Source organism: Cucumis sativus, chromosome 1 (assembly GCF_000004075.3).
Source record: "Cucumis sativus cultivar 9930 chromosome 1, Cucumber_9930_V3, whole genome shotgun sequence".
NCBI lineage: Eukaryota > Viridiplantae > Streptophyta > Magnoliopsida > Cucurbitales > Cucurbitaceae > Cucumis > Cucumis sativus.
The window spans coordinates 22,278,693-22,301,313 of NC_026655.2; the positions used below are offsets into that span (position 1 = coordinate 22,278,693).

General features: G+C 31.6%; 3 protein-coding genes across 3 annotated transcripts; all 3 read left to right on the plus strand.

Moving 5' to 3' along the window:
* The first annotated feature begins 6,644 nt into the window (after nt 1-6,644).
* On the plus strand, nt 6,645-8,343 carry LOC101203251 (mitogen-activated protein kinase kinase kinase 18). The gene has a single exon (XM_004145265.3). It carries the CDS (start codon nt 6,822-6,824, stop codon nt 8,295-8,297), a length of 1,476 nt encoding a protein of 491 aa, XP_004145313.2. The 5' UTR covers nt 6,645-6,821; the 3' UTR covers nt 8,298-8,343.
* Nucleotides 8,344-11,580: 3,237 nt separating this feature from the next.
* On the plus strand, nt 11,581-15,218 carry LOC101208565 (ran-binding protein 1 homolog a). The gene is made up of 4 exons (XM_011660362.2): nt 11,581-11,905; nt 12,008-12,159; nt 12,287-12,412; nt 14,489-15,218. The coding sequence occupies exons 1-4, from the start codon at nt 11,757-11,759 to the stop codon at nt 14,719-14,721; spliced, it is 660 nt and encodes a 219-aa protein (XP_011658664.2). The 5' UTR covers nt 11,581-11,756; the 3' UTR covers nt 14,722-15,218.
* A 1,871-nt stretch (nt 15,219-17,089) lies between these two features.
* LOC101208327 (ran-binding protein 1 homolog a) lies at nt 17,090-20,635 on the plus strand. The gene is made up of 4 exons (XM_004145204.3): nt 17,090-17,362; nt 17,459-17,610; nt 17,703-17,828; nt 19,831-20,635. The coding sequence occupies exons 1-4, from the start codon at nt 17,214-17,216 to the stop codon at nt 20,052-20,054; spliced, it is 651 nt and encodes a 216-aa protein (XP_004145252.1). The 5' UTR covers nt 17,090-17,213; the 3' UTR covers nt 20,055-20,635.
* The last annotated feature ends 1,986 nt before the right edge of the window (nt 20,636-22,621 follow it).

Consider the following 22,621-nt stretch of genomic DNA (forward strand, 5'->3'; position numbering starts at 1 on the left):
TTTAAAGAGAGAACACATAATTCCAATTAATGAAACAAAATAAACAAACTTCCATTTGGGTTTTTAGTATTTAGAACAGAGAGAAATGAGCGCGTGTTCTTCATGCACCTCGACATGTCGCCTTTCCTTTATATCTCTCTGTCTTAATATCTGACGACATCTCCCCCTTCTTATCCGACACCCCAACTCTTTCCCACTTTTTTCTTTCTTTTCTTTATAATAAGTAATATTCCTTTTCCTAAATCTCAATTATTTCCCTCTTTTTAACTCTTAATTATTATTACTCCCTAAACTTGGAACATTGTGTCAACCTAAGTATGTGTTAACAATCCTCAAACTCTTGCTAATCTTAGTTACTTGAGGTGATCACTCTCAATGACTACTTAATCAACCTTTGGATTTCAAAAATCAAATGGTGAAAATAATTATAGAGAATTGGAAAACAAAAATGGAAAAAGGCATAGCCAATTATGACCAAGGGTTGGGTTGCAATTCATGTTGTAACATTATTGGGTGATATAATTATGAATTTAGTAAAAGTATGCTTCAACATTGCAACTCTTTGTAATCATAATGTTTTATTATTAATTCTACTTGTGTTATCACTATTATATTTTTTTAAGTGTGTAGTGACAATAGTGATATGGTAATTATTCAAAAAAAAAAACTTTGCCAATTTGATTGTGAACTAATTATTGTATTTTACTGCTAAAAACAATGTCTAATTATTTTCATTATTATTTGAAAAAATATCAACTTATTATATCACGTGGGCCTAAATCTTTAATTTAATCAAAATCGCAATTTTAATGTTGATTTTATTTTTACTAATTCATCTACTCTCCAATCAAAAGAACAACGTACACATTTTTTCATCAACTCAATCATATTAATAAAATATACTTTTTTATTTTCTTTTAATATTTGTTTGAACTAAGAAGGTATAATTAAAAGTTTAAAATTGCCAACACCTTTTTAAAATTTAAGATTAAGATTACAGCACTTATATTTAGTGTTTAGTCAAAATGAATAAAAATTGAAAGTTTCAAGTCGAAAATTGATACAATAACGTAAATTTGATAGTTACCCTTTTATATATATAGAAAACATGATGACGTAAATTTGATAGTTACCCTTTTATATATATAGAAAACATGATGACTTAATTATTGACCTTGATAAATACGTAAAATTCATTATCAATTATTTCTTATTTCAACCAAAATCCGAATTCATAATTTTAAATGTATTTGATATCTTAATTATTCCATATTTCTATATTGCAATAAAATTGACATATTACTTTTAAAAAGGTTTACCAACTTCTCCTAAGTTGAACCATTAAGAAGAAATCCACCAAATTAAGAAAAAATTGAATGAATATTTTAACATTTAAAAACGTTTTTATAAAAATGATCATAATTAAATATGAATGGACCATAATAAATACTTATGGATATATATTTGTTCTATTAATTTCTGTATATTTACAAGTGTTTTTTTTTTTTAATTTTCTTTTGTTACATATTCATCTTTCCATCCGCTCCATATTAAAAGATGATAATTATGGATCGAAATTAATTAATCAAATGTCACATTCAAACCAAAAGAAACCAAACTCTCCCACGAAAGATTTAGAGAAAAAAAAATACTTATTTATTACCATTTTGCTATCAAATTTTGACACTAACGAGCTATTATGTATTAAGTATTGATAATGAAATCAAACGGTAGGAAAACTCATTGTATGAACATACCTCAACTAGTTAAATGTATTAAATTTAATATTATATCGTTGGATATTTTTGTTAGAATACAAAGAAGTAACACGTTTTTAATATTGAACATGTGAAAGAAAAATAAATTTAATTGTGTAGATTTAAATTCATAGATAGAAAGTACTTCAGCTGAATCGAAACGGCCATCAAATTAGTTGGTGTTTCGTGTACAAATATATATATATATATATAATTAATTATCTTTAAAACAATGCTAATTAATATAAAACATGACTCATCTACCTTTTCAATCTCCAAGAGCTTTGACGTTTTTATAAGTTCTTAGTTTATTTCAATATTTATAGGTTGTTACACTATTTGATTTAATTTGTGTTTGAACATTTGTTATTGTATATAGTTTGTGTGTCGTATCTAGTTAAGATATCATTTTTTTTCTAGTTTATTAAATTTTTATATATATCATTTTTTTTCTAATATGTATTATATTCTTAATACATAGTTTAAAATTTTATCTCCTCAAGATAAAAAACTATCAACAAATAATTTTTCTTATAAAGTATTTAGCACACTTGTAATTTCAATGACTTTTCTGTCTCACACGTTATTCAACATCATTTTGTCAAAGCGAGATAGTTCAACGTCAATTGACATGACCTCTTATCCTAAAATTCGAAGGTTTGAATCCTTTCATTCCTAATTGTTGCATTAAAAAAAATATTCAATATTTTCTAACAAAAGTAATAGAATAAATTCTAGATTTTATATTTTTGAAAAATTTTATGGCACGTGTCCTTATTAGTATATAGTGTTTTTTTTACAAAGTATCTTAGTCAACTTGAGACTTTTGTTTTCCTTTTAAAAGAACATTCAATTTTAACTTTAAACTTATCATATTTCCATTGTATCGATCGGTTTGAATCGTAAACTTTAAATTTTATCAATTTTAATTCAAAAGTGTTACAATTTTAACTTTGCGTTCATCTAGTTCACCAACTAATATTTGACGAAATGAAAACAAAGAAAGTAAATTTATATTTTTCACAAAAAAGAAAAAAAAGAAAAAAGTATGAGCAACCTACAAATGAATCATTAATTAAATTTTGTATTGTACAAATGTTTTGTAATTCAACTAAATATGCATAAGGGTAAAGTTTTACTTAGGGTAAGAACTTATTGTACAACTAAAGTAACAACATTTACAGTAAAAAAAATAAACTTTTTCTCATTCTTCAACTTCAAAACTCAAAAGAATGTGGTCTTAACTTTGAATTATATGAAACTATGGTGGAATATCATGTTAGCAACTGAGCCTCGTGAGATATATAATCACATCATTTTGACGACAACTCTTTTGATATTGACATGGATATAAACTAATATTGGTGCCAAGTGGAAATGGTCACAATCATGCCAAAAAGAAACACATTTTTGTAAAAAACCCTATGGAACTTGGAGGGGAAAAAAAGAGTTTGTCATCTTTATCCAAAAGAGTTCGATTTCTTTTATTTATTTAATTAGAATGTTTTTATAAGTATTTTGTTTTAAAATAATTTATGTGGACAAATTCATTCCCCTCTTTTCATCTTTTCCTTTCTCTGCCGTCTAAAATTGTTCTAACTTATCCTATGTATTTCCCAATTGCTTGGCCTATTTCTTCACAATTTTGGAAAAAAGAAAATCAATATAAATTCCTTTTATTTTCTTTATTATTTTGGTGCATTCAGGCCATTTGGCAAATGCATTCAATTCTCTCTTAAAAACACCCACTTGGCTTTTAGTTTCAATTAAGTGTAAAACGTTTTCCCTTTTCTATAAACAACTCTCTCTCAAAACTACTCTTCCCTTTCCATTCCTTTTCAACTCATTATTCAATGTTTTTCCTTCTGATCTCCCTACCCTATTTCTCTCTTTTTCAACTCTTATCCCTTTTAATTTCTTCCAAAGGTGGTTGAAAATTTACCCATTTTCCCATGTGTTTTAAGAAAACTTGAAAAATGTATGTTAGTTTTATGAGTTTTTTTAATTTGGATTTTGCTAGTAAAACGGTTGGATAATATATGGTTAGTGATAGAATTATCCTACCCCATCCTTCTTCACAAATGAGGTATCCCCTCTTGAGTGTATACAAATCGATATATATTAATACTAAAAAAAAATTCCCATTTAACTTCATTTCTAATAAATAATTTGGGTTAAAAACGATCATATGTGTGTATGCATATTCTATAGAGGGATTAGATGCTTAGTTTAGGTTGAAGTTGTAAATTTTTGTAAGTGTTACAATTAATTAAGCTTATGGGAAGTAGTCAAATTACATCCTTTTTTTTTTTTTCTTTTGTAATTTAAAATGCTGATGGTGAAAACTCTATGATATGCATGAATTTGCGTCTTCTTCTTTCTAAATTAAAAGGCTTTAATTTATTTAGTTTGCCACAAAAATAAACTACTTTCCAATTCCAACTATGTTGACTATAATGGTCTCACTTTAATGTCGTCTTTCCCCAAAAAAAAATCTTTTATATTTTAATTTAATTCAAATATATCTCTCTTCAAATTTTATAAAAAAATTAAACCCTAAAAAAATATTACAAATAATAGAGATGAGCATTCAACTCTTAAACCAAACCATAACTACTAAAACTATTACTATAATTGATTTAGTAAATATTTAAATTAACTACTAGTTTATCAATTTAGGTAGTTAAACTTTTGAATTTTTTTAGAAAGGTTATTATTTTGGATTTTTTTTAAATGAACGTCTATCGAATTAAAATCGCGTTTACTGAACGTGAGATCTCCAATATTGAGGAGTAAAAGGAAAATATTTTGTCCAATTAAATTCAACTTGATTCTTCAAATCCACTCCTTTAATAGCACATTTAATTATCTTTTAAACTCAAATTACCTTTTATTATCTTTTCATACTATACGACAAAATCTTTATTCACACTAAACATTTTAATTAGTCAACTTTTTCAAAAAAGGAACAATATTCCCATTATATATATTTTATATAATTGAGGTACATGTATTGGATAATATTGACCAACTAAACTTATAATATCTCCAACACTGTTTAATTAAGGTTGATTAAATTAATTAACAAAAACAATTAATATAATCCTTTCCTTTCTTAATCACAAAAAAAGTTTTATTACAATCCAACTCGAACATAACTAATTGGTTAAACATACGACATCTCTATTTAAAAGAACGAAGAAAACTAATAAATAAATATTCAAATACCATTTTCTTTTTAGATCTATAACCTTTCGTAATATATTATGTCTTCACCGACCAAAACAAAGAAGTCTAAGGAAATTTTTTATGGTATAATAAAAAGTGAATTATTAAGATTTGGATCTTCAACTTTGAAAAAAATACGAGTATATATGTCGATTACTGTGTTTAGTACAAAATATTCATGTGGGTAATTGAGTAAAGAGGTAATATTTTATAAGAATTTATTCATATTGAGGTACTCTTGGGTTCTCTTATTTATTATTGTTATTTTATTTAAATATTAATTTATTTTTTTTAAGAAAAAGGGATGATAAGAAATAAAAAAATGATAGTAATTGATAGAGGAATATAAAGCAAATCTTTGGAAGGATTTCCCAAAGATGTGGATCGCGAGGATATGGTTGGGGTTTTGCCAACCTTCCCAAATTAAAATTATTTTATTAAAAAGAAGAGAAAAAAAATCTAGTTAAAAATTGACGAAATTCGAGGATTAATTCAAAAATCAAGACTAACCAAGCATTGATTTAAATGTTGAAATTTTAACTTCTTTTTTAGAAAAAAAAAAAGTTTATTTTCTCACAAAAAAAAATTGTTTGTGATTTCCATACTTAAATAGACATTATAGTTTTTAGCCATTTTAAAAAATAAAGATTTTTTTTCTTGAAAATTACATTTTCTTTTGGTTTTAACAAATTAAAAATTGAAAGATGTAAACAATTTTAAAAATAGCAAAAAAAAAAAAATGATGTGGGTGAATGAATAAATTTAAAGAAAAGAAAAGAGAAAGGGTGAATGAATAAATTTATAAAAGAGAAAAAAAGAGAAGGAGAAGGTAATGGGAAAATGATGGGCCACGTCAACTAAATTCCAGCGGCAATTGTAAGACAGACATGTAATCGTGGGAATCCACTTCACACGTCCTTACTCATTTTCCCTTCTCTCCATTTCTTCCTTTTTATTTTCTTTTCCTTTGATAACTGACGTGGCATTCCCTGGTATTGACATGTCAGCATCCGGAGAAAGCTTATTTCTTTTTCTTTTAGTTTGTTTGCATATTTATCTCATGGAGTTTGCTTATCAGTTATCAGCTCTATATATATATATATATATTTGCGGCTATAATCATGTGTGTACACTATAGACCGTAGTTTCAATGCATAAACTCCCACCATCTTAAAATAGTCAAAGTCAACTTCAAATCATACGGCTCTCACCTACCCACATAACCACGCACGCTCCCCACCCCCTCTAATTCTCCACTTAATTCATCATTAGTTACGGGGTTTAGTTACTCTTTTTCAAACCATTATATTTATCATCAACTAAAATCACCTTTGCTCTTCCACAATTATTCAATTTAGTGATTGAAGAGGGATGTAGGTTAATTAAGGAAAAAAACAAATTGATATGTAGTCAAATTGAGTTAAAAATAATATGGTTTGGTTGCTATATTTAAAAAATATTTATGATTGTATTAAGGGGGAGTAGATGGAGAGGAGAGGAGAGGAGAGGGCTTAGGAGGGGAAACGAAGATGGATAAGGATAAAACTAAAAAGAAAGTTAGAGAAACAAAATTTGAAATGTATACAAAATCTCAAAACTTGGTGCACATCCACCCAATAAAATTCCACCTCTCTTTCCTTTTTAACCGTTTCTTCAAATTATCCACATTTCTAATATCATTTTCTTTCCCCCATAATCAATGATCCACGCGCCTATATAAATACTCTCTCACCACCCAATTTCTCAAACCCCATTCAACGTTTCTTCAACCTTTTCCCTCTGTTTTCTCTCCTTTAATTTTCCTCTTTCTTTCTCTTCTTTTTCCCACTCTAAAATATGCTCAAAACCACCGCGCTTTCTTGGACTCGAAGTAATTCTCCCATCGGAAAAGGCTCCTTTGCCACCGTCTCTCTCGGAATTCGAAAACCCGACGCTCGGATTTTCGCCGTCAAATCTGTCCAGCAGACTCAGACACTCCGCCCACAAATCGACTGCTTAGAGAATGAAATTCGAATCCTCCGATCCTTGAACTCGCCTTACGTGGTTGCCTTTCTCGGCGATGATGTTTCCCATGAATCTCCCACCACCTCCTTTCGTAACCTTCATATGGAGTATTTGCCAGGTGGCACCGCAGCAGATGACCCCACTGGCACTCGCGATGATAAGCTTTTACGGGAGAGGACATGGTGCCTCGTTTCGGCTTTGAGTTACATTCATTCCAAAGGAATTGTTCACTGTGATGTTAAAGGGAGGAACGTTTTGATCGGATTGAATCCCGGGTTTCTGAAATTGGCTGATTTCGGCTCTGCAATTGAACTTCACGGCCCCGGCCACAGGTCTCGGGATTCGCTTGCGCCACGTGGGAGTCCACTATGGATGGCGCCAGAGGTAGTCCGCGGAGAATTTCAGGGCCCGGAATCGGACGTTTGGTCCCTTGGGTGCACGGTCATTGAAATGGTCACCGGGAAACCCGCATGGGAAGATTTCGGAGCCGATACGCTCAGTCGAATCGGCTTTTCCGACGATTTGCCAGACTTTCCAACATGCTTATCGGAAGTCTGCCGGGATTTTCTTCGGAAGTGTCTCAGAAGAAATCCTAGTGAACGGTGGAGCTGTGATCGGCTGCTGCAGCATCCATTTCTGGCGGCGGCGGCGGCGGCGGCGGCCTCGCCGAAGATTGCTGTAGAGAATTCCCCCAGGTGCGTTCTTGACTGGGTCAACGTCAGTTTCTCCGACGACGAGGAGGAAATTCCACACGCCGACGAAGCCTCCGGATCCGGCGGCCAGGAAAATGAGATATATGGTAAGGAAAGAATTGGGAAATTGAGTACTACGAGTGAATGGCCAAATTGGGAATCAGACGGTTGGTCGGCGGTGAGAAGTAGTTACAGTGAAGCGGCGGCGGAGACAGAGGCGAGCTGCCGGAAAGAAGAAGAAGAAGAAGAAGGCGGAGGGGCAGAATGGGAATGTGGAAATTTGAGAAGGGTAGAAGGGGAAATGGAAGGGAGAAGTTGGGAATATTCGGAGTTTGTAAGAAGAGACAATCACGGAAAATTGGGGGCCGAATATTCAAATCCTGGCGGTATGATCATTCCGGAGCGGCCACGTAATAATTTCGGCGGTGGTGGCGGTTGCGGTAGCGGTGGATTAAGTTTCCGGCGGTTGGGATATGAAATATCTGAAATTACAACAATAATAACCTCATGGATATACTCAATTGAATTGATATTATGTTGTTACTATTGGAATATATTAATGAAGAAATTGGTGTTATTTGGGAATTACACTTTCTTACCTTTCTTTTCTGCCTAAAATAATGCCTTCAAAATTAAATAACAAATCGCTTTAATTTACCAAACTTAAATTGAATAATGATTTTTTTCCCCCAATGATTAGTGAATGTAATTTAAGGACTCAATAAAGAAGATTAGGTTAGCTATAAAAATTGTAGAGGGTTAAGCACCACATGTTTCAAAATAAAAGAGGATCATATGGCCAATCCAAAACTAAGCCATTAACAATTAATTCAATTTTAAGCTTAGATCAATCAATAAATAAATTTTAATTTTAATAGGATTATTTGAAAAGAAAAATAAATTTTAATAGGATTTAAAAATGTTTCACTCTTACCAACCGAGTATATAGTAATTGACATTTATGAACTTAATTTCTTTCATTTTTAGAAATTAAAAGCTAACAAAAAAATCAAAATTATTATAGAAAAATAAGAAATAGAACCCATGAATAAACGGAAACATGCATTGATGATCACTATTTGGTTGAAAATACTATGTACATAGAAAATAGGATGAATGTGAATAATGAAGAACATGTGTTTAGATTGGGGAAATAGTTGTTTTGTTTATGTTCATAAATGGTTTCACACATAAAAAGATACCAAAAATATTTAGACACATTTGATTTGTTGTGTTCATATATTAAAAAGCAAAAAGAAAACAACAACATTGAATCCTTATCGATATTGTGTTGTCTCTCAAAACATTTTGGTGTATTGTACCATGTGATTTGCCCCTATCACTCCCTATCTCACACTTTGTCTTCTCCTTTTTCTTTTAACTTTCTTGTGGTGAATTCATTAGTAGTCTCGAATTCATCCCATCAATCCTACGATACTTTATGATCATAAGAAACACTTCTAATCTCTTGGTTGTAATGTTTCGTAAAGAAAAATTTGATGAATAATTTGTAGGTTGATTTATAAGTTTCGTCATTGTTAAGGGTTGTATTGTATGTACGATAAATATAATATGGATCTATGTACATAATTGTTGATAGTCAATTTTGAGATATACTTCGATTGTTATTTGAAGAGTTCAAAAGAGAAGCAACGTGAGACACAAAAACAAAAAAAATCGTTTTGATTCCATCTTAAATTACCAATTAGAAGAAAACGTATGATATCATTCTTAATAGTCTCTAAACTTTCAATGTGTCAAATAAATTATTAGTAGCTTTCGAGATAATTTCGAGTAGGAAATTTTTTTCCATTATTCTTTATCTTTTTAGGTTCAATAAAAAATTAACTTTGTGTGAAATTTGCTTCTTTTAATTAATCAATTTTGAAGCCGTATTCATGAATTGAAAAACTATTTTTAGAAAAAAAAAACTCAAATCAAACTATTTAACATTTGATTTACTCTTTCAAACCATTTTTTAAATACAAAAGTTGAAAATTACTATAATAAAATTTAGAATAACCATCCATAATTAGAAGTGGAAATGGATTGAATTTATGATTAAATTTGGAGAAGCAAAATGTAAAAGTGTGGGTGAAATTTGAATAAGGATTTTTAAAGGAGGAATTGGGGAATAGTTGAATTAATAATGGGCTGGATTGGGAAAATGGAGAAAATAAAAAAATGGAAAGAAATGCCATTGGAAGCAAAAACCCAATAAAATTGGGCCTAGAAAAAGCAATTTTTAAACAATCAAGTAGTGATAAAGTTATGGTGAGGACTAAACCATCAATTTTGGTTTGATTGAAGGTATATGGTGAGAACTCAATCCTTCATATTATAAAAATGCTTTAACTATTGAGTTATTGTTGAACTTTTATCTAAAAGTAGAAAACATCCCTAACATATTTTAAAATTCGTTTTAATTGTTAAAGTTAAATCGAGCATAACTTATTAGTAATTAACCATGAGGTTTGTGACTCAAGCCATAGTACATCTAATTGTCCTAAAATATTTGTTAGGAGAATGTCATCAATATCAAAAAGAGAATAATCCTCGATCAACATTTATGAGATCAATGACTTCCAACACATTTGATTCAAACCGCTAACAATGGATAGCGATTGATTCATTCTCAATAAACTAAACTTAGTTTAGCTATAATTGAAAGTTCGATCCTTCGTCTCAATCGTCGTACTTAAAAAAGAATAAAAATTTAAGATTGGATGAAAGATGAATAATGGAAATCCAAATAAGATTAACTTGGTTCTCAAGGAAGTATTATTAGTTTTCCTTTTCACTTCAAATGGAAAATCTAACAATCACTAGGTGTTGTTATAAAAGATAAATTCTTTCTGCCCAATTGGAGAGGAAGAAGGAAAATAAATAAATAAACGAATCAATTTTATAAAACCAATCACATTACTAACAAACAATTTAGTAACTAATTTTTTTGTTTTGAAAATTAAACTTATTTTCTTTTATTATTTTTCTATAATGTATTTGTATATTTCGTACAATACACAAAATTAATATTTAAGAAAAAAAATAGAAATAATGATTATAGGTTTAGTTTGAGAAAACAAAAATCCAAAGCAAAATGGTTACCCATCTAAATTTTAACATTTATGTTAAGATAAAAAGAAATGTTGTTTTAGGTATGTTTTCTTGAGGTCGAAAGTACAAACTTTATGTTAGTTAAACTATGTTCATTTGGATCTAAATTATTTTCACAAAAATGATAAAACATGAGTGTTTTTATGAGCCTAGTTTTTTCTTAAAGACCAAAATAGAAAATCCAATATCCCATTCAATAGCTAAAGCATTTATAGGTTTTAGAAAGTTTTGTTTCTACTTCATTTTTCAACCAATGTCATCGATTTTTGTTTTTCTACCTTAAAAATTCATAATAATAAAGTCATAAAAAAATTAAACTATTCAAACTATAGGTGTGGTTTTCATTTTTAGAAAAAAAATATATATTTAAGAAAAGAAAGAGTCGCTCCTGATTGCGTTTGAAAGTGTTTTTATCTAGTATTCGATCCAATAATATCATTGCCGTTCATGGACAAACCTAAAATGTGTCCAAATCTTATTTATAAATGATTGAAGTTCATTTATACAACATTCTTAGTCTGAGATGATCAAAGAAACAATTATAGTTTATAAAGGATTTGGTTTAGTTTTATGATGGATCCTAATCGTTTTTAATGAGTATCGATGCTTTAGACGAAAATAACTAGAATTGTTTCAAATATAATAAATATATAAAAAAAAATACATAAAATATAATATTTTGTTATATTTATAAAAGAAATAGAAGTTTTGAGATTGAAAATAATTTTGTAAAAAAAATATTTGTTTCCATATTAATAAATATGTGAAAATAAAAATGAAACTATGGGTTAGAAAGAGGAAGAAATAAAATTATTTATATAGTAAGGGGTTCATCTTCAATCTCACTCATTTCTTCCCTTCCCTTTCCCCCATATATAAACCCTAATTTCTCCCAATTCCGATCCATTATTTCCAATCTCACTTTCCACATTTCCTACCAAACCCTAAACCCTCTTCCATGGCGAGCTCCGATACCGAACGCAGAGAAGAGGAGGAGGCTCCGGCCGCGGAGGATGAAGACACTGGAGCTCAAGTTGCCCCAATCGTCAAGTTGGAGGCAGTCAACGTTACCACCGGTGAAGAAGATGAAGACGCAATTCTCGATCTGTATGATTTTTTTTTAATTTTTTTAATCTACTTCTTTTTCTGATCTGCTTGCTGTTAATCTGATTTTTTTCATGTGGGGTTTTTTTCGTATTTTTGTTTTAGGAAATCCAAACTGTACCGATTTGATAAAGATGGAAATCAGTGGAAGGAGAGGGGTGCTGGTACTGTTAAGTTTTTGAAACATAAGGAGACTGGCAGGGTTCGCCTTGTTATGAGACAGTCTAAAACCCTCAAGATCTGCGCTAACCATCTTGGTTCGTTTTTGGTTCTCTGCTTGTTCTTTCGCGAATATATCAAGCTCTTTTGGCTTTATTTGTTTTCTTTTCTTCTTGATTTAGCTTTAGTTCTTCAATTTTATCGTTTGATTTGTCGTGATTGTAGTACTTCCATCAATGACCGTTCAAGAACACGTTGGAAATGAGAAGTCGTGCGTGTGGCATGCGACTGACTTTGCTGATGGTGAATTGAAAGATGAGCTTTTTTGCATCAGATTCCCATCGATTGATAGTGAGTACAACTCTGAATCTTTTTTCTCACTAAATCTTGGTTGTAGATTGATTGATAGGCTATTCTAAACTTTGGATTCATTGTTATCTGGTTGTGGGCAATGCTAGTGTTAAACTTGAATCTTATATTGTTTGACGTTTTGTGTTTTCTTTTCTCCTTCCAAATAAATTATATGTGAGAGCTCTTGGTGGTTGTGCCCGGTTTGAAGTATCACTAGGACAGTTTTTTTCACTCACAATTTAATATATTTCTTTCTTTGTTATTTTGTATCCGCTTTTTTATGCGGTTTGGTCTGTACATGTTTTCATCACAAGAAATTACTGTATTGTTGTGGTATGTTTGAAGTTGAACGTTTTCCTATGCCTGTCAGTACATGGTACTATTAAAAGTCAAGAATGGGATTGATTCTTACAATCCATAGTAGTTTTAATCCGTTCATAATGGTAACTTTAACCACGAAACTTTTAATTTTCTGCTTATCTTTACTGATTATTGTCTTTATTCATGATGAATATAGTTGTTATTTCATTAACATTTGTTTTCACTTTTCTAAAATTGGGAAGTTCTATATTCATAGGCCCATCTTCCACCCATCTTCCACCCAGTTTCTTCAGTTATCTAGTTCTATACATGTCAAAGTTGATTGCCAGTTGTTTTGGCAACGGAAGAGTTGGAGTCGGTGCTTGAAAAGAGAAAGTATAATATAGAATTACAACTTTTTAAATGATAGTTCGCCTATAAACTTTGATAGGAAAAAGTAGGTGAAAGGTGAGTGGTTTCATTGGTGAATAACTGGTTGTGATTTTACTTTGAGAGGATTTTAAGTAATGATACTTGGAAGAGAAGAAGCTGCAAGATAGTAACATTACAAATGAAACTTTCCCAGTTAACAATTACTTGTGGCTGCTGTTGCCTACCGAGGTGTGTAATTGATAGATTGGATATGTTCTGGGTTTTCATCTTTAAATGCAGTGGGTCTCTCTGCATGAGATACATCAAAACTGTTTGATGCCAGCTTTGGTAGTTGTAATTTTATTTAGACCTACCTCCCTTTCCATTCATCAGAAGCTTTCAATGATGTCTCCAATAACTAATTAGTTCAGATTTATCTAGGAATTAGGTTATTTGTCGTTGTAACTCAATAAAATCGGAAACCCTGGATAAATATACATTATCCAATAGAGTGGCCTTTTTCTCTTCCTTTTTTGGGATAGTGAGTGATTTAGTCTTTTGAATTAATATAAGCATCATCTCTGCCATGGATTCATATCTTTGTGTCAGCTAGGAACTCTATTAACTTTAAATTTACTCTAATCCAGGGTGTTTGAGTAATCTTTTATTAGTTCGTGCTTTTGTAGTTACTAAATAATCAATCCTGACAACGTACAATATTGAATTAGTTTATGCTCACATATGATTACAAAGCATGGAGATAGGCTTTTGATTGCTTAAATGTAAAAGACACAATGACATGCATTGAAACTATATGCTAAGAAGCTTTGACAGACTGCACATTTTTCATAATTTTTTCATTTGTACTGTATTTGAAATGGGAACAATATGCTGTTACCATATGTATTGCACAGCCCTTCAGCTCACTTTTTTATTTTTCTATTTATTTTACTTTTCCCACGTAAGTATCATTCAGTCTGAAATGGTTTTACCTCTAGACATTATTGATTTCATTTGTTTCTTCAAAAGTGTCTATAATATCTATGGGTTGTATCTGAGGTGGTTTTAAAAAACTCAACAGTGCAATTTCTATGACTTTTGTACAAATACTATTGAGCTTACAAAGAATGTTTTCCATACAATATCTATTGAGCTACGGAGAATGTTTTCCTGTCCTTGTGGTTTATTAACTATGCTAGTCAGCTTCGTTTAAATAATGCAGTCTTTTCCACCCGTGGATCTAAATTTTTTCTTTGTACTATAGACTGCAAAACCTTGATGGAAAAAACGTTCCTAGAAGTCCTCTAGTCCCAAAAGTAGACATTTTATTGACTGTGCTAATCGACTTTCACTCCCTTGGTTTTTCACTTTATTATTACTAACTTTTGTTCCGGGTATCATTAGATTGCAAGACCTTCATGGAAACATTTCAAGAAGTTGCGGAGTCCCAAAAGAAGAAAGTGGAAAATAAAGATGCATCAGCTGCAGCTGGTCTACTTGAAAAATTGAGCGTTGAAGATGAAAAGAAAGCTGAAGATAAATCTGAAGATAAAGCTGAGGACACACCTGTAAAATCTAAGGAAGAGGATAAACCTGAGGGTGAGGCAGGGAAATCAGATGCAGAGAAGAAAGACTAGGAACTTGTTTCTACTGCCAAATACGGTAGGATATAGCTCTTCCTCTACCGGATACATCTCATTCGTCCATGTTTTGTTACATCAAAACACAGTCAATTCTTCGATTGGGTAACTTTTTCAGGGCTGGAAAGTTAAGAATCGTCTAAATTGTATTTTCGTTGGTTGGTTGGGGAGTCAGTTTTCTAGTGTTCACCTTCCTTTCATTTCAAAATGAGATTGATTTGTAGTCAGTGTCAGATAGTTGGTTGTGTGGTGATGGGCGTTTGTGAATCCACAAAAAAGGTCAAATAGCTTTTTTAGAAACCATAAAGTTTGTGTGCAGGGCCTGAGCTGAAGATGCTGCAAGGTTGGGTTGGGTTTAGTAGTCAAACAAAGAGTATTTGCAGAGACATATATAGTTATTTTTGCTTGAGGAGAAAACATGGATGGTTGTCTTGTGGTTTTGTTATATTATTTAAGTTCTACCCCTATTCTATTGTGCATTGTGCTTTCTTTTTCGGACTGCTTTCTATTTACCTCTTTTTTATAGATTGTAATTTTGTATTTTCAGGGAGGCCATTAAGCTTTTTTTTGCTTTTTATTTATTTATTTGGATGAGGGTCATATTGTTCTTCTGAGGTATGTACTAGATATAAAGTAGCAAATTAATAGTAGTATTGTTATTAGAAATGTAATGAGTTTAGCTTAACCGACATTCTAGAGGTCATGGATTTGATCTCTGTTATGCCTCATCCTGTAGACTGGAACTTGTCTCTACAACAATTGTATATAAAAAGGTATTCACCAATTGTATATAAAAAGGTATAGTTTAGTTATCCTAACAAATTATATAGGATTGATAAAATTGGGGGATGCTGGGAGGAAAGGAGATTATTTTGAATGGCAAATTATTGGAAATATCTTTAAATATAGCATAATAGTAAAATGTTTTTGATCTTTTTTATTTTTTATATTAGCTAACTATAAAACTAATGAAAATTTACCATTTTTAGTGGTAAAAATGGCCAAACAATGGCTTGAGAAGCCGTCTTTTTTAATTTGTTTGTAGGAAAGACATTGAATTTCGTCACTTTGATCAAAGAGTTCATCTTCTTCTTGCTTGTATTGGGGCTTTAGTAAACAAAGTTTTGCTAATTATTTAGCTAGCTGGTGATTTCAAGATTCTGTTCTCTGATTTTGCCATGTTGATGCAACATGATCGAGAGGATGTTCATTCCTTTTCATGAGAGATGTTTCTCCTGTTGAATATTTGGGGTCATTGGACTCTTTTGGGTGTGATTTTTTTTCCACTATTTTATGTGGGATTAAAACTGCAATTCTGTGAGCTATCTTTTGAAGGTTTTTCTAGAGTGTCTTCGTCGTGTTTAGTGTCTAGTTGCAAGCGCGATACTCATACTTTTGTTAGGCAATTCGATATAACTTATTTTTGTTAGTGCTTGTTTCTTTTATACTAATAAACAAAACAAACAACAAAATATGATAGCAAGGTTTTTTTCTTTACAAGTTCTATGTTCTAAAATTATGGTTTCAATTATACACTTTTTGGACCTTGATTTCTTATAGTTAGAGATTTAGGTCAATCTTTAGAGTTTTATTTTTGAATCAATCTTCAAGAAATATACATCAAAACAGAAAAAATGAAACTTTTTTAGGAATTGACAATTTGTACCATTCAAACTGACGAGCAAATCTCAATGATGGGAGTTGCAAGCACTATATTGATAACCTAGAAATCCATTTCTAGGGTACAACATGTCTTTGATGGGTAGACGGATGTGCCTTTGATAAATAACAAAACAATGATAAATGAACTTAAACTATTTACGAGAATAACAAAATTCTTGTAGATTTCTTATTGCAATACCTATAATAATCATGAAGAAATTTCAACCTCAATAATCTGTGATTATTTTAACCCAATATTCACATCTCAATCTCTTGGTATCGCTCTCGCTTCCATCTCGATGACAATCCCTTTTCGAGTACCATTGAAACAAAGTATTTTTCCTCTCTCAATTTCTCTTGCTCTCGTCTCACTCTCACTCAAAGACGAAGGAATGAACAATGAGAAACACTCGAAAACGAGAGTAATTTACTAATTATGTGAATAACTCTGCAAATATTAGTATTGAGGTAAATTTCTGGTTTTTTAAACAGAAATGATAAAACATGTTATGTAAATTAATTAATACGTTTTTAAAAAGTAAAAAAAATGATAAATTATTTATTTTCTATCTAACAAAACCCCTTAAAAAATCAAAATTAATCACATTAAGCATAAATATTTGTGTGAAATGTTTAATTTTAATTAAGAAGCCAAGCCGTTTTATTTTAGAATATTTAATGTTAGGTTTATTTTTTAACATAGAGCTTAGTGGTTGAGTTTATTGTTTCTTCAAATATAAAAACCCTAATTTCTTATTCTCCCACTCTTTCATTGCCTTCCCCCAATTTCCCCATCCAATTTTCCTAACGCAGCAAAAGCTTCATCTATGGCCAGCACCGATTCTGAGCGCCGAGACGACGAGGAGGCTCCTGCCGGAGAGGATGAAGACACTGGAGCTCAAGTCGCCCCCATCGTCAAGTTGGAGGCGGTTGATGTTACCACCGGTGAAGAAGATGAGGACACTGTTCTCGATCTGTACGCTTTTTCTCTACAGTTCTCTTTTTTTTTTTTTCGATCTACGTTTTGTTTCTTTAGTTTCATTTGTTTCGTTCCGATTATTCATTGATTTAGGAAGGCAAAACTGTATCGGTTCGATAAAGATGGAAACCAATGGAAGGAGAGAGGTGCTGGTACTGTTAAGTTCTTGAAACATAAGCAGACTGGAAAGGTTCGCCTTGTTATGAGACAGTCTAAGACGCTTAAGATCTGCGCTAATCATCTTGGTTCGTTCTCGATTATTTACACCTTATGCGCATACAATTGAGTTCCTTTCAGTGCTTTACTATATTGTTTGATTGTTGTTGTGCTTTTGTAGTTCTTCCATCAATGACGGTTCAGGAACACGCTGGAAATGATAAATCCTGCGTTTGGCATGCCACTGACTTCGCTGATGGCGAATTGAAAGATGAGCTTTTCTGTATCAGATTCCCATCAATTGAGAGTGAGTACAATTTTCTAATTCTTCTATTTTTCTTGAAACTTGGCTGTTCATTACTGTTAGTTGGGTGCTTTGAGGATTTGTATTCCCGCCATTTTTAGCATCCAAATGGCTTCAATGTATGTGGTATGGTTTTCCCAGTTTGTCATATTAAGCTGTATAATCTACGATCATGATATGGATGGTCTATTGTTTATGTTTCCCTTAAACATGGTTGTACTTGGTTTTATTGAAGATTCAAGTAAGTAATATTATTCTGTATCTAACTTTTCAATAGATGATTTTATGAATTGGACTTTTACTTTTCTTCTTCATCTGTGTGTGGCATTATGTCTGTAGCAAAGTAGGAGGTTGACTGCACCAAGAAGAAGTGTTTGATCAGAGAAAGTGGGTGAAGAGGAGTCAGGAGAGTAATTTTAACGGTGACTAGAGAAAATTTTGATGGTGGCAAATTAGAAGATAAGCGGGGAAATGGGACGATGAACTTAAATTTTGTTTTAGTCATACAAAGAATAAAATTCAATAGTTTAAGTGGGTGATTGGAGTACTCATTGTCAAGAGAGGATTGTGGCAATGGCAAAATAGGAGCCAGCATGTTTGGAAGGTGAAATGAAAGGATGCAACTGGATGCTATCCCTTCCATGTGATTGACCACTTTGCATAAGATGTCATTAGAAACTGGATTTAATTTGGATGTTCATATTTCTGTTGCTATAATTTATAAACTGTTTATCTAGACCAATTGAAGAAGCATATTACATGGAAGTCAAGTTCTTGACACCTAATTCAATTCCCCTGATTTATAAGTTTAAATTGTTTGTCTCTCTAGTTGGGAGATGATCCATGTCCATTCCATCATAATCTTTTGTTGTTGTGTGTTCAATGAGTGTCAGGCTGTCAAATTTACTTGGTAATTAGGTTCTTTATTATCACAACTCTCAATAAGTTTAGGAACCTTGAATAAATTATTAGTCAAGGTTTGATCTTTTTCTTCTCTCTTTATTTTTTGTGGTGGTGTGGTAGTACTCCTTTGAATTTTTTAAGTATCTACTTTGACAACACTCATCTTTCTGATAGAGAAAACAAAATTCCTTGACATCTTTGACTTCAAAACTAACTCAAGTTAAAGGTCTTGTAGGTAACCTTACGTCCATTTGTGTTTTGTACAATTACAAAATTATTAATCAACGTGGAGACATGTTGGCATGAACAATTACATTTTTAGATATAACTGCTCCGACACTATGCATGTTCTTTATTCTATTTCTCATTTATATTCACCAGAATGGGGAAAATGCCTGTTTATTTTCCATTTCTCAGCTCAATTTGTTTCTTTAGTTGTCCTCTTTTAGTTTTACTCTTACCTTGTCGGAAGGGAAATTGCATCAGATGACAAAATTTTAGAAAAAAACAGCTCATATCACTCTTTTTTTTGCATATTGCAAATATGACAAGTAATTAATGATATCAAACGGCTATCAGAGAGCTATTAGACGGCTATCAGCAGAGAGTTATCTGCTTATAAATTTGCTACTTTTGAAATTTAAAGAATGTAAAGAATGTAATGACATGGATCCTATTATCATAAATTTTTTTTCTATCTGAACACTTTTATGGTTTTTAGGTTCTCTCTCTCAAATTTCATACTCGTTTTTATTATTTCCCAAAACTTGTGATTTCCTTTATTTCTCTCAAACTGTTTGCCATTTTTGGAGCATATCCAGGTCTTAAAAATGTAAAAACTTCTGCCTACGCTTGGGTCGTTGAGGCACGAATCCTCCACCTGGGTTTGAGTTCTCACACTTCCCATGTGGTTGAACTCAAAAAGTGTAAAAAGTCCAGCACTTGTATCATTGTCTGTATGCTTGCTTCAACTCCAACAGTCTTAGAGCCTCGTTTATGAAATGCTCATGTTCTCATTTTTGTTCTGTCTTAAGATAACTACTTTATTAATTAATACTAGTTGCTTTATTCCTCTTGGTAACATATTTTCTGTTTGCTTCAGACTGCAAATCTTTCATGGAAACGTTCCAAGAAATTGCCGAGAGCCAACAGAAGAAAGGGGAGAACAAAGATGCATCTGCAGCAGCGGGATTACTTGAGACACTGAGTGTTGAAGAAAAAAAAACTGAAGATAAAGCTGAGGAGGAACCTGCCAAAGTTAAGAAAGAGGATGAGCCCAAGGGTGAGCCAGAAAAATCAGAAGCAGAGAAAAAGAATGATGAGTAGCCAGCTGATGATGATATTATCAGAGATTTTCGTTATGAAGTTGACCTCTCTTCCATCCATTTCTTGTGGTACATCTAAACATACTCAGTTCTTGGATTGAATTTCTGCTGGGGTGGGAGAGTGTGAGAGTCATCCAAACTGTACTTTGATTGGAGTTCCTTTCCTTTCCTTTTTTTTCCTTTCTTCCTTTAAAAAAAAACGAGATTTCTAGTCATGGTCGTCGTCAAATGGGGTGGGTTGTGTGCCGGGATGTCTTGCGGTTTGTGAATCTCGAAAGAGTTATTGAACTGTGTGGGCGCCAATGCTTAAGCTGAAGATGCTGCAAGAGGTTAGTGATTTGCGGAAGACATCATACCACACACACTTATTTTTTGGGTTGGTTTGGTTTGGTTTGGTTTGGTCTGGTCTGGTTTGCTGCTCAGTGCCGGAGATTTTTTTTCTTACCTTCCGGATGATGAAAAAAATATGATGGGTCTTGTGGTATTTTATTGAAGTCTTAGCTCTTTTTATTTTATTGTTCAATGTTGTATTGTTCTGAAAGCAATTATCTTTTATTCAATTTGAAACTGTGATCTTAGAAAGGTGGGTTCAAATGAAGAACACTAATTCTGGGCTGAAAAACTACAAAAAAAAATCAAAGGATTTCAATGATTAAGAAGATGATTCTTTATTGGTATGAAAAAGAGCTTTGAAGTCAGAATGTGTAGAGGATTATTTAGATTGTTCTCTCTTCAAACTATTATTGGAACTCTTTCAAGGCAAGTTTTTGAAGTCTAGCAGCAATGATAGAGAAGTCCATCAATGAAAGTGATGTTCGTTTTTAATGGTTAGTTTCTTATCAATTAATTTTGAGTTTTACAATCTGATGAATACTCAAGCCAACTTGAACCTAACTTGTATGTTTTATGAAGTAGTTGAACCTGACTATGAGTCATATGTTGTATTTGTGATGAACATTCAACAACGCCTATTCTACCTCTCTTCGTTTCTTTTTATACATAATATATTTTTAAAATAACTTTGTTCATTATAAAATACTTGAGATTTGACTTTCAACAATCATCTTTAAGCCATTGTCTGTACTTTTGATTCACATTAGTTCGTCTTCCAATAATTTTCTTTCTATAAATCGAACATAAATGTGGTGTGGAAAGAAACACGTTTTTGTCTTCAAATGTCTCAAGATATTTCTAGTCATCTAAATTACAAGTTTTGTTCATGATTTTGTAAGTCTATTCTGTTTAAACTCTTAAAAATATCTAATCAATATTTGCACTTTAAAAAAGAATTAATTGACTGTATATCTATTAGAAATAAAATTAAATCTTACCTAAGTTTACAAAACTTGTTGAAGATGTCGAGGGGCTATTAGAAACATGTTCATCTTTCAATAATTTTCTTAAGGAAAAAAAAGAAGTCAAATTTGTTATTGTCATTTAACTCAAAATTTGAAATAATTAAACAATTGACCCACCATTGGATTACTTGTGGATGTACAAATTTGATTTTGGGACCTAAAATGTGTTTGTCATTAATGGTGAAGTGATTGTAAGGCTATGCCTAACCCATCCATAATAAATTCCCCTATTTACAATTTGCAATTCCTTGTCTGTATTTTGGACTTTCAATGGCAGTCTAGTCCACCAAAAATCATTTTGCTTCCATCTCCAAAGTTTTAAAATGTCTATTTTAGCCCTCCAATGTTAAAAAAATATTATTATTTGATCAACTCAAATAAGCTCAAAAGACTAAAATCAGATTTGAATAGTTTATTTTAATTCTTAAGACAAATTTAAAGTTTGTGTTTTCTTTTCTTCTTCTTTAAAATATAAATATATATAGATAGTATACAATCTGGTGGAAATTTTAAATTTTAGAGTCTTTGTAATTTTTTTCCACCGCCTCCCATCGGTCCTCTTGTGAGAATTTTTTTTGAATAAGTTCTTCCATAGTTTTCTTTTGTCGTCGGTTGTCTGTTTTGATTTTTCTTTTCTTTCTACACATCAACTTTCTTTTTCTGTCTTATTTATTTATCTATTATTCATGTTCCCTTGGTTTCAAATAGGTACATTTTACATTGAGATAGGTAAATTATTGTGTAAATATCACATAAGTATCAAATGGTGTTGCAGATATTGACCATTGTGTAGTCATTTCAGAATGAAACATGGTGGACAATTCCAAGAAATGATGAGTAGAAATTGAGGCTACATGCCAACAAGAATATGTTCACATCATATGTGTCAAATCTTTAGTGGAGAACTATTTATGGGTAACTCCTCTACTTCAAAAAGTTGAGGGACAAGGTAAAACCACTTAAGATGATCTCTGACAAGGAACTAACTCTCAACAATGTGTTTCATGTTCGTAAGAATGGTTTTAAGATGGGCTTTGTATATGATAAGTTTGTACTTTCTAAGAATGAGATGTATATTGGAAAGAGTTATTTAAGTGGACTCTTAAAATTAAATGTACTCACAGTTATACTAAAAAATATTATTAATAAAATATCAACTTTTGCTTATATTGTTGAGTCATTTGTTTGGTATGACAAACTATGACATATT